Source organism: Phodopus roborovskii, unplaced genomic scaffold (assembly GCF_943737965.1).
Source record: "Phodopus roborovskii unplaced genomic scaffold, PHOROB, whole genome shotgun sequence".
In the NCBI taxonomy this organism is placed as follows: Eukaryota; Metazoa; Chordata; class Mammalia; order Rodentia; family Cricetidae; genus Phodopus; species Phodopus roborovskii.
Genome location: NW_026126485.1, coordinates 19,260,292 through 19,272,215, shown reverse-complemented (window position 1 = coordinate 19,272,215; position 11,924 = coordinate 19,260,292). Strand labels below are relative to the sequence as shown.

Here is an 11,924-nt window from a genome sequence, read left to right as displayed (position 1 = left end):
ATACACTGAGCACAAAAAATTGGCCTTGCTCAATTCCACACCATCCTGTCACTCTATCTCAGAGGTTTTGGGGCAAGGAGCATAGCATTCAGGGACATTTATACGTACACATGCTCATGCCTGCTAGCCCCTACACACCCACCCACATATACCTGGGCACCTATACCACCCCCAGCAGTCAATGAATTGCTAAGAATTGCCGCAGCTTCTTGGCCCAGGAGGCTAACAAGGTGCTGGCTGCACCTGGTAGTAGGAAGGAGTTCTGCTTTGTCAGGAGCTGCCTGGGGACTACAGGCAAAGCCTCCTCACCCAGCCTGGGGTCACCCAAGGGTTCTTAGTGCCCTACTCCAGGGTTTCCAGTACCTAGCTACCCCTCTGACCCCCTTCTTCCTCCCCTGCCTCTCTGTGAAGGTTTTTCCTTTCTCCCTCTGTTGTTTTCTTGTTTGTTTTTTGAAATAGGGTCTCACTACACAGGCAAAGCCAGTCTCAAACTATGTAGCGCCCCCCCCCCCCGTGTGGAGGGGAGGGGAAGGGAAGGAGGAGGGGGCACTGGTCTGCATTCACTCATACTCTTTCTGTTGTGGCTTCTGACATATGCCAACCCACCCACCTCATTCCCATCTGCAGTGGAAGTGGGGAGTCCTGGGCCTGCAACAGGGGCTGGAGCTCAGGGCACGTGCAAGGGTAGGAGAGACATATGAAGCTGTGTGTGTGTGTGTGTGTGTGTGTGTGCGCGCACACGCACGCGTGTGTGCATGTGTGATACTTAGAAGAGTCTTTAAGGTTTGCCTATCAGGATTGTAGATCAGCATGCCCTAGGCCTGGGGTGTATCTGGGTAACACAATGTGTGATGTGTGTGCCCCTGTACAGTGACACTTTGTGTCCTTTGTGTGGGGTTCCAGTGTATCAGTGCATCCTTTTCATTAGTGTCACCCTGTGTCTGGGGTGGATTGCCACAGCTTCCTGCCAAGATATTTTGGCTTGACTGTGTGTTGGTGTGCCCTTGTGTGTCTGGAGTGTGACAAGGTATGGTTGTGTGACTGTACATGTGTCAGTCTGCAGGAACATGCGTGGCACGCGTGTATGTATGTTAGTGTGGCTCTCAGCATTGATCTGCATTCGGACGACATGTGACAGTAGGTGGTGTGTGGATCTTGGTTGTTTCTGTGCCCAGTGTGCACCGCTGTCTGGTGTGACTCCATGAGGAATAGGCCCTATGTTCCTCCATGACATTTGTGCCCGTCCAAGCCCTGCTGTGTGTCAGCGTGTGTCGGCGCCCGAACGCCGACCAGCACGTGTCGGGGCGGCCGTGTCGGTGTGCGTCCCCGCGCGCGTGTGTGTGTATGTGTGTGTGTGTGTGTGTGTGTGTGCGCGCGTGTGTGCATGTGTGTGCGCGCCGGCCGCGCTCACCCGCCCCGCCCGCCCCTCCCCGCGCCCCTCCTCCCGCCCGCGCCGCCCGCCCGCTCCCTCTCCCCGGAGTGCGCCGCTTCCAAACTTTGTCTAAACTTTCACTTTCACAGCGCGGCGGCGGCGGCGGCGGCGGCGGTGGCGGGCGAGGGCGACCGGCCGAGCGGCGGCGGCATGGAGTAGACGCGCGGCGGCGGCGGCGGCGGACGCGAGAGGCAGCGGCGAGCGCGGCGGCGGCCCGGAGCCCGCGGGGCCGAGCCTGTGAGCGCGGAGCGGCAGTGGGCCGAGCGGGGCCGCGGGCCGGGCGGGCGCCGCGCGGCGGAGGCCGGAGCAGCGGAGCCGGAGCCCGAGTGCCAGCCAGCGCGACGCCGCCTGCCGGGCCTGTCCTCGCCGCGGCCGGCCTCCGCGCTCGCGCCCGGGCGCCCAGCGATGTACTCCCCGTACTGCCTCACCCAGGTACCGGCCGCCGCCCCCGCGCCCCGGGAGGGCCGGGCCGGGGTCCCGCAGGAGCGCGGGCTGCGGGCGGGGCGCGGGGCGCTGCCCTGGGGCGCGCGGCGGGAGTGCGTGGAGAGTGGGCGAGGGGGGCGAGTGCGCGCGGCGGGGCGCGGCGGACAGCGGACCCCTGCTGCTGCGCGGCTGTGCGGCGTGGTGGCAGGCGCGGGCAGGCAGGGTGACACGGCGGCAGGAGGCAGAGTGGCCCCGGGGCGCCGGGGAGCGCGGGCGGGCGGGCGGGCGGCGTTCCCTGAGCGCGGCGCGGCGCGGCGGCCCCCGGGGTGGCAGTAGCGGGCGTGCGGGCAGCCGCTCTGCGCACGGCTGGGGTGCCCCGAGCGGCCCGGGCGTCTCCCCAAAGTCTTTGTTCAGGCCTCGCATGGGAGCGGGGCTGAGAAAATGGCGGGGCTCCCAAATTTCGGAGGGGCAGGGGAGGGGAGGGAGGGACGGGCGTGCTGCCAGCCCGGGCCGCGCCTCTCTGAGGATCCTGGACGTTTGCAGACGCGGCTCCCCGGCCCCAAACTTTCCTCCGTGCAAACTTTCCGGTCTCAGAGACCTGGACCGCGGCAGTGTGGACCTGGAAGTATCCCAGGGAATCCCGTCCGGCCACCCGCAGGCGGGAAGGGCGGGAGCAGCGGTGGACACACTGGCCGACCCCGTTGGGATCAGCCGTCGGGTCAGCCTCTGGCACAGCAGCGCCGACCTTGGCGTGCTGCGGGAGCGCGAGCGCGAGTGCGAGAACGCGTCCCGCCTCCAGCGAAGTTCCCTGCGCAGTGTAGCGGAGGCTGAGGCCTGGAGCATGCCTGGTCTGCCACCCCACTCTTCCCAGCCCTGACTCCAAGCTCTAAGAGGGTACGAGCTAGCTTGGCCCAGACTTAGAGAGACCCTCACAGCGCTACCTGCAGGACCAGGCCAGGGCAGGTGACAGACTGCAAGTGGAGAGGATTTGTGGAGGTCGCTTGCTTTGCCTTGCCTTGCCGGCCAGGCCTACCTTTGGGAGCTCTCTAGGCCAGCCTTGAGTCCCTAATAGCCCTCTCTGCTAAGCCAGAGCTCTATCAGACAAGTGCTAAATGTGTCCCACCTTAGGGGAGCACATGCCCATGGCATATGTATATATATGGCCAGGTATGTGAGGAGAATGTCAAGATGTTTGGAAGGGAAAAAAGGTATATGCAGGTTCTTCGCAGTTGTGACAACACAGCCCTCTCGTATTCCCAGGTACTAGTATGTGTTTGTGAATCTAGAGATGTATGTGTGGCCCCTGTGGGCCAGTGGTGGCCAGGCTGTGTGGCACAAACACAGACGACCAGGGAAGATGGCCTGTCTTCCAGTACAAATCACATGCAAGTGTGCATCAGCGCAGGAGCCCATGCATACCTGCCCCACACAGTGTACACATTTGCAGATGTAAACAGGCAACCTGACCATCACAGCAGTGTGGGGCTGTACCTCCAAGTTGTCAACTACCTTACATTGGGTCCCCCACAGGAGGACCTTTTCAACTATCTAGATCTGAGCTGTGGTTACTTTCAGGGTGATTTGCTGGTCTTTGTAGCTGGTTTGGGGGCCTAGTGGGACAAAGACCCCCATGCTCCAGCAGCCACCTTGTCTACCAGGCTGCTAGCCAGCCTCCAAGACAAGCTTGCCAGACATCTGGGCTTGCCCTCTCCTCACCCCATAGGTCAAATGAAGAACCCACCCCTGGAGAGGAAATGGCCGCTGATACGCTGGTGACAAGGCTATGAAGGGACTGGGATGGCCCCCACAATTGGGGTGATGGCCTCTGCTTGGCTCTGTGGCACTCCAGAAGGGAATATGGGCTCCAATCTGTGCGAGTTACATCTTGCAGCGCCAGGCTGCCTGGGAGGGGAGTGGGCACAGTCTCACCAGTCTGCCAGCCCTGCACGGTGGGCAGGGAAACCCCTTTGCTTAGGGTCCTTGGCAGCCATCGGTCAGCAGGGTCTGGCTGTCTCTGCCTTTCAGCCACATCTGTTTTCACAAACCTTACTATTGCCATAGCTTGCCTCCCATCGTTGCTTTTCCAACAACCCCTTTCGCTGGCTGCCTTTCCTTTCTTCTTTGTATATTTCTCTATCTCTGTCCTTTGTCTGTTCCTTGCCATCTCTGTCTTTCTGTACATCTAGCTGTCCCTCTGTCCCTGTCTCTGGTCCGGCTCTGGCCTCCACCCCTGCCGCCCCCATTTCGCTCTCGGCCTCTCTCTTCCCCACCCCTCACCACCCTCTCTCCCTATTCTTTTTTTCCGAACCAGGATTGGCTTCAATTTTAAAGTCAATAAATGATTGAGCAGAGCAGAGCTTGGAGCAGCAGGGCCTTGGGGGCGACAGGGGAAGGATGGGGGGATCTCCATCTAGAAAAGAGAAACAGTGATTCATCGGCTGGTGGGGCAGTTGCTGGAGCTACTGAAGCCCTTTATAGCCACTGTCCTGAGTCTTGGGTGGACATCAGGAATGGGGTTGACTCAGTAAATCTCTCAACAAATGAGACACATACATGTACTATCACAAACATTGTATTCACATTGGCATCCAGACACAGAGCTCTTCACATACAGCTCAACACACATGTGCCCCTAGAGATGGGGTATGTATATCCACGTAAACTCAGACATGAAAACCTCCCTGTCACATGGCCATCAAGGCCAACCTGTGTGCCTGTATTCATAACCACCAACACATACACACATCACCCCCAAGACTGGCTGTGTGTGGATATGTCACACAAACATTGGTAGCTCCAAGAGTCATGGATCCCTCAGCACAAGCTGGGCCACAGCAGGTGTAAATGTGCACACAAAGCCAAGGACAGGTGAGCAGTGAACATACGTCTTTACATAATGCCCTTGGTTTTCAAGTTGTGATTAGCGGGTCTCTAATATATGTGTAGATACACACCCATGTCTTCCTACTCCTGGCCATAAGAACACAAATGCTAATATGTAGATAATTGTGAACACACACAAAGACACACATGAATGTACACAGGTAGCATCACCCTCAGACAGGTACCTGTGCCAATCTACTGTGGTCATGGAACCTTTAATCTTGCATGGACGGACATATACACACTTGAAGGTGAGCTGGAGCTGTCTTATGTCTCTTTCCTATGTCTGTAGTTTTTCCTGGCTGACTGCGGCCACTCTTCTGTTCCTGTAAAGTACAGACAGCCCTTTGTTCTTGAACTAATAGTCACATTTGTTCCTTAAGATGGATGCCTTGCCACATATCCCAGGCTGGTCTTGAACTTGCAGGGGTCATCTTGCCTCTGCTGAGTGCTGGGACAACGGGATCCTAGCTTGGTAGTCTTGCTTTTTTGTTTGTTTGATTTTTTTTCTTTTTTTGAGACAGGAAGTCATGTAGCCCAGGCTGGCCTGGAAGTGGCTCTGTAGCAGAGGATAAACTCCTGATCCTCCTGTCTCCGTCTCTCAAGAGCCCGGGACCACAGTGGTGAACTTCCATGCCTGGAAGTGCTGGCTTGTCTCTCTGGCTCTGGCTCCACACATACCTACCTACCCGTAACAGAAAAGTGAAACAAGCACAAGTTGGATACTTTTGGGGCCACACTGGGGTCCTGGGAGAAGTTCCTATATTGGACATGGCTGAGCTTAGAGCCATGGCTCCCCTGGGTTAATACATCCCCAGAAGGAGCCTGGGTTCTTGACCTAGACATAAATGTCTCCTGTAGTTTCTATGGCTGCCAGATGGAGGCTGTGAGGACGGAGGTCAAGGACTAGTCAGCAGTGGGTTTAAGCTCCCTTTCTGCATCGCCCACTCCTGGAACTTAAAATGGTGGGTTTTCTTGGTCTGTGAAGTGCAAATGTATCTTTTGGCCCTGTGATGTAACTTGCTGTCATCCTGGGCAAATGACATGTGCTTGAGAAGTGCCCCTGTCATCGTATTAGTTGTCATCATGTGAACCATTCCAGTGTAGAGAAGGATGGTCATGAAGGCAAGAACACAGGCTGGAACCCCTTGCCACTGTGGCAATCTTAGCTACTGCCTACAGGAGGAAGCAAGCATTTAGAAGGACGGGGCTCTTTTCCTATTATTGGGGTCCTATAGGCTGAGCAGAGAATGGCAGACTTCACAGTGGGGTGAGGTGGCTGGTATAAGATGAGGAAATGACCTTCCCTGTCTAATGAGAACCAGGTGTCTCTTAATAAGGAGTATGTGGGCACATATGGGTCTGTATCTGAGTGGGACGAGGCATAGAGACCTGGTTCATCCTGATAGTGACTTAGAAACATCCTCATTGCCACTTCTCATGTGCATTTATTGTGATGGGGACTCACTGTAGAGCAGGACCCTATGTGACCATGTGATTGAAACAAGCAGGCTCGGTGGGTGAATGTGACAGCTGTGGGAAAAATTCTGGGGTGAACCTGGATGGACTGCAGACCTCCATATGTTTTGAACTGCTTGGATTCTCTGTCCCCCAGGGATGGGGCTGGAATTTGGGGTGTTGCAGCATTCACCCTCCAGTTGCATCAAGGCAGGCAGAGGAGGCCACCTACTTTCTCTAACTTGGTACTGGAGATGCAGCTTCTGTCTCTGGTAAGCGGGGTCTAACAAGATGGGTGTCTCTGCTGTCCTGCTGGATCCAACAGGAGGGATGTCTCTATGTCCTATTTCCAAAGCCCTGGGTGTGGGGTACTGAGGTTGAAGGGATGGCTATAGTAGGCCGCTAGGGTTATCAAGATTCCAGTATCTTGATGGGCATGCTGGGTGGTATTACAGGCACCGTGTCCTCATGGACCCCTGTATGTATGGTCATGCATGTGCTCCTTTCCATTTGTCACTTTAAGGACTGTCACACATTCTTTCTCTCTTATGTATTTATGACAGTGTACTTGGGGTGTGCATTACCATGCATGTGCATGGCCATGTCCAGCTCTTGGGTAGCACTGTACCTGTTACTATCACTGTCCTTTTGGCTGTGTTTCAGTGACGGTGTCACAGTGACATGTAGATCCCACTTATAACAAAGAATTGGCCTGTATTTTTCTGGAAGGAGATCAATCACAGCTAAGTATGTACTCATGGCTCACATACATGTTAGCATGTATGTGTCAACATGCCAGTCTGCGTTTCTATGTGCCAGCCCCACCCCCACGTTATTGTGTATCTTGGGCTTGTCCCTGTGACTGTTGTGTCTTACCACATGGCCCTTCTCTCAGGCATTCCTTGGCTTCTAGGCATCATGCGTGATGTCCATGATGTCCCCCAGCCGAGCAGCTGGAAGCAGGCTGGCCTGTTGTCCCTTCCCATGTGGTTGTGTGGCCATCGTGGCCCTGCTGAGCCTCTGCCTGTTGTGGACAGGAACTCATTGTATGGGCAAGGTGCAGTGTGCCGGGGCAGCCCAAAGACCTCCCTCTGTCTGCTCAGTGTACATTGATTTTGGCTTCTGCCTGTGGCTGCCCTGGCCTGGCCAGCTGGGTGTACGGCTGTCTCTGTGGGCCTGAGCCCACTGTTCCTATTGTCCTCAGCGCCCCCATTTCCAGGCTTGCCCTGGGGTTCATGCTCCAGAGCCACTTGATATCCCTGGGAGGTTCTGAGGGTTCGGATTTGGAAACTGAGGTCCCCTTTCCTTCCCCCTTTCTCTAGCTCTTTCCTCTCTCCCTCCTCCTCTGCTCCCCCTCCTGCTCCCTCTCTCCCTCTCTCTCCTGCCAAACGCGTCTTGGCTCTCTCTGAATATCTCTCCTCCTCGATTTTTGGCTCCAGCTCTGGGCTCACTCACTAAAGGAAGAAGGGCTAGCTCCCCACCCCCAACCCCTTCCTCAACACCTCCCCCTCCTCAGGAGCCCCTCTGAGGGCGGGAGCAGCCTCTAACAGGGGCCTGGGCCCCAAAGTAGGCTTGGCCAAGGGGGGCCCAGGCCCAGAGGGTGAAGGGATGAGGGGGGATTGGTCCTGGCAGCCTTAGGGGACAGTGGGCAGGGTGACTATGCTGCCAGGCTGAGCAGGCGGGCAGGGAGGGGTCGGGGGCACAGAGCTGGGGTGTCTGGCTTCTGGTGGGGCTGGCAGGCCTCTGTGAGGCGCAGCTGTGCCCAGAACTCAGAGTTGCATTTGCCACCACTACCGATGTGGCTGCGCCAGCCAGAGAGGGGAGGTGGGTATCGGGCACTGCGGCTCTGTGCAGCCAATCAGAATCTGGGTTGCACTGGGGAGCTTTCTATCCACAAAACCCCACCCTGAGGGGAGCTAGGGGTAGTGGGCAGCAGTGGGCAGGGGCCAGTGCCCACCTCCATTGCCGGGACGCAGCTCGTCTCCTGAAGTGGAAGACAGCATTTCTAGCATAGGTCGGACCAGAACAAGGTCTATCCATCCCCACCTGAATCTGTAAGCCAAGCTGGAGGAAGGGACGATTCTGAGGTATATTCAACACCATGTCTCAAGAGGTGACTTTTAGTCTGAAGCACAGGGGAGAGGGGCACAATCATGCAGGTGGGTCCAGGGGAATATCGGCTTCAATTCGGTCATCTGGTGGGGGAGTCTATTCTGGGTACATCTCACACAAAGTCAAACACTGGCTGGCACAGGCGGGCACAGAGTCACAATCCAAACCAATCTCCATCAGGCATAAACATGTGTGCACACGCACACACACAGACGTGTACATACAAAGAGACTCCCCCCCCAAGACACCTACAGATACCCAGCCGCACCCGAGCATATCAATGCGCATGACAGGCAGGGAGCCACGAGTGGGTGGAGATGCACAGGGACTCATAGTCACACAACCACATGCCATGAAGCACAGTTCAGACCAGCACCACCCAACACACAGGAACCCACAGAACCCACAAACACATGCACACAGTGCACACGAGAACACCCCACCCCCACCCCAAACACAGGAACAGGCCTGAGCACACACATGCAATAGCATATTCTTGGACACATGGGCAGAGATATATCTCCCAGCCCAGTACTTCCAGGGCGATTTTACCCAACAGGAAATGTCTGCAGATATATTTGGTTGGCACACGTGAAGGGGTACCACAGGCAATGAGTGGGTGGAAGTGAGGGATACTGCACAGGTCACCCCACTACAAAGAACAATCCAGCCCCAAATATCAGCAGTGCTAAGGTCTGAAACACCACCTTGCAAATACACTCAGTTACAAACACATGGGTATGGCTAATGCCTGGCATCTGTAACACACCTACACATAATTCGTGTAAGACAAAAGGCTGGCTAGAACAGGGTCATGCACAGACCTGGACCTTGTCCCATGTGCTGCCACATACATGTGAGCCTAGGTAGAGTGACATCCATATATTAGTTTGCACTGAGCCACAGCTGAGTTAGAAATAAGAGTACCCTTATTGGAACAGTGTCACTGGCTGACTGAGCTACTTGGGCAACCCTGACCTGTCCTGACAGAATTTGGAGCCCTGGCTTTCTGGCCTGGCTTGTGCCCATCTGTGCCCAGGACTTTGCTGGTTTTCTGGATCCAGCAGCCGAGGCCCCTCCCCTCACTGCCCAGCAGCTGTAGAGAATAGGAAATTGGACAAAGCTAAGTTCTGAGACCTTTGTGGGGCTCTAATCTTTGGCCTTTGTTCCTTTGCAGTGCTGGACTAGAACCCCAGGCCTCATGAATGCTAATGATGAGCCATGCCCTCACTCCAACCCTTTAGCTTTTGGTTCTTCACGTCTGACCCTGAAAAAAGAGGAGTCACAGGAGGCTGAATAGTAGTGAGAGGAAGCCTTTTGTAGAGTATCAGTATTTGCCCTAAAAATCATAGCCGACAGTGAGTGTGTACAGAGGGCTTATATGTTGGGTCCTGAGCTAGGCACCCCTGGGCACATCTCGTTGTATTCTTCTGTGAGAGGCACAGCTTGTTATTAGAGCTGTAAAGCCATCTTTCTAGGTTTGAATCCTAGCTCTGCTAGGCTAGGCTCTCATTAACTATGTTGCCCCAGACAGATCACTCAGCCTTTCTGCGTGACCAGCATGGAGGTGAACTGTGCCTTGTAAAAATATTCATTTATTTTATCTGTATGGGTGTTTTGCCTGCATATATACTGTGTACTACATATGTACCTAACCCTGAAGAGGTGTAGGTAAGGTGTTGAATCCCCTGGCACTGGAATTAGGAATGGTTGCAACCTACCTTGGGGGTGCTGGGAACTGAACCTGGGTCTTCTGCCAGAGCAGTCATTAAGCCCAACTCTCCGGCCCATGGAGGTGAACCCCTTTAATCCTAGTACTTGGGATGCTGAGGCAGAAGGACCAAGAGTTTCAGAGCAGCTTCATTTACATGGCCCAGCCCTAACTCAAGAATAACTTTTTTTTTAAAGGCATGGTGGTATGCCTTTAATCCCAGCACTTCAGAGGCCGAGGCAGGAAGATCTCAACCTGGTCAGCTCGGCATGGTGTACATGGAGAATTCCAGGCTAGTCAAGGTTATATAATGAGATCTTGTCTTGAAAAACCACATTAATAATAATAAAACAAAACAAACAAGCAAAAGACTGAAAAAGAAGAGAGAAAGCAGAGCTGTAGCTTGCAGAAAAGACTAAAACTGTGGGAATGTGGACATGTGCACTTGATTTTCTATATGACAAAACAAGATCCAGAGAAGCATTAAGTAGACTCAGGGTCGAGGGCAGGAGGCCATGTGGTCTCTGCTGGGTTCTTGCTCACTACTCCCTTGAGTCCTGGGGATGAGGCAGCACTCTAGCCATTTCCTTGGCCTTTCGCTAATTCCTGAAGTCACAGCATGATTTAAAGTGAGCCTCAGTCCTGGTTGCACCCTCCTTCCTAGTCTGACCTTTAAGGTCTTCTGTTTAGTGCTTGTAGTCAGTGTGGTCTTCCATGTTTGCGTCCCACTAGTCAGGCCCCTTAGCATAGCAGGCCCACTGACTGCCCTCTCCCACACCTTGCTGGGCACCCAGCCGGAGCCTGCGCATTAGGGGTGCTGCCGGGGGGCCTTTGCATTCCTTGACAAATATTTACCAGGCACCTCCTGGGTGCCAGGCCCTGTTCTAAGCCCTGGGGGCTCGGCATGGTGCAAACCCAGCGAAGGTGCCAGCCCCAGTGGGAAGACAGACAGTGAGCCCGATAAACAAGGGTGTGTCCTGTCCTTGGGACTGTGCTAGGTGCTGTGGGAAAGAGCTCAGCAGGGCCGTCAGACTGTAGGCAGCTGCAGGGTTAGCAGAGGGGGCCTGGGTGCCCATTTCTGCCACCCCTGTCACCCTTCCTTTCTCAGTTAAGAAGCCTGGAGGTAAAGGGTGCGGGCTCAGTGTGGGATTTAACATCAGTCCTGAACCCAAGACTGACTGCCTCTCCATCTGTTGTCACCCTTCTTGCATCTGTGTGATAATACAGTGTATGGTGTCCACCTAAGACCTAGGGCGTAATGGCTGGGTCCTCTCCTGTACAGAATCGGGGCCTGGACAGGCACTGAAATTCTCGACTGTGGCACTCTGAGCTAGCAGGGTAGGGTGGGGGCAACTGGTAGCCCAGAGACGCACTTCCACCTGGAGCCCTAGATTTAGCTCCTGGGGGTGGGCCTGGTTTATTTTTACCTCAGCCTGTCACCCTGGCAGCACCAGGCTACACCATCTTTGCAGAGTCTTGGGGTCTTGCCATAACTTGGGGGGACCTGGCTTTGTATGCCAGGCCTCCAACTCTCACTGGGCCACGAGACCCCCTGTATCCTCCATAAAGTTCCTGAATCAAGGGTTCTAGGCTGGGGGCCTAGGACAGGATCTGGCAACTAGCATACCCAGCCTGGTGGCATTTGGTTTGGCCCCCTGCCTGCCCCCACCCCCACCCTGTGCCTGGGCAGAGCTGAGCGGCTGCTAGTGCCAGTCTCCATTTCGGAGTTTGCAGTGGGGGGGCACACTGGGCACCTCCAGTCCTCTGCCTGTCCCGTGCAGCCTGGGGCCTGCCCCCCCATGCCTACTCCTTGGAAGGGCTTGGGGCTGCTTTGCCCGCTGCCCCTTTGCAGCCTGGAGCTTGGCAAGGATGTCTGCCTGGCTTCCATTTTTCCCCAGTGCTCTT

General features: G+C 55.3%; 1 protein-coding gene across 4 annotated transcripts in view; it reads left to right on the top strand.

Moving 5' to 3' along the window:
• The first annotated feature begins 1,675 nt into the window (after positions 1-1,675).
• Positions 1,676-11,924, top strand: part of Nfix (nuclear factor I X) — an 89,488-nt gene continuing 79,239 nt past the window's right edge. For 3 of the 4 annotated variants that reach the window (XM_051194979.1, XM_051194975.1, XM_051194972.1), the window contains exon 1: positions 1,676-1,864. In XM_051194979.1, coding sequence (XP_051050936.1) covers positions 1,838-1,864 — 27 coding nt within the window. In that variant the 5' untranslated portion in view covers positions 1,676-1,837. The remainder of the gene's footprint in view (positions 1,865-11,924) is intronic. The other variant, XM_051194976.1, reaches the window with a different exon arrangement.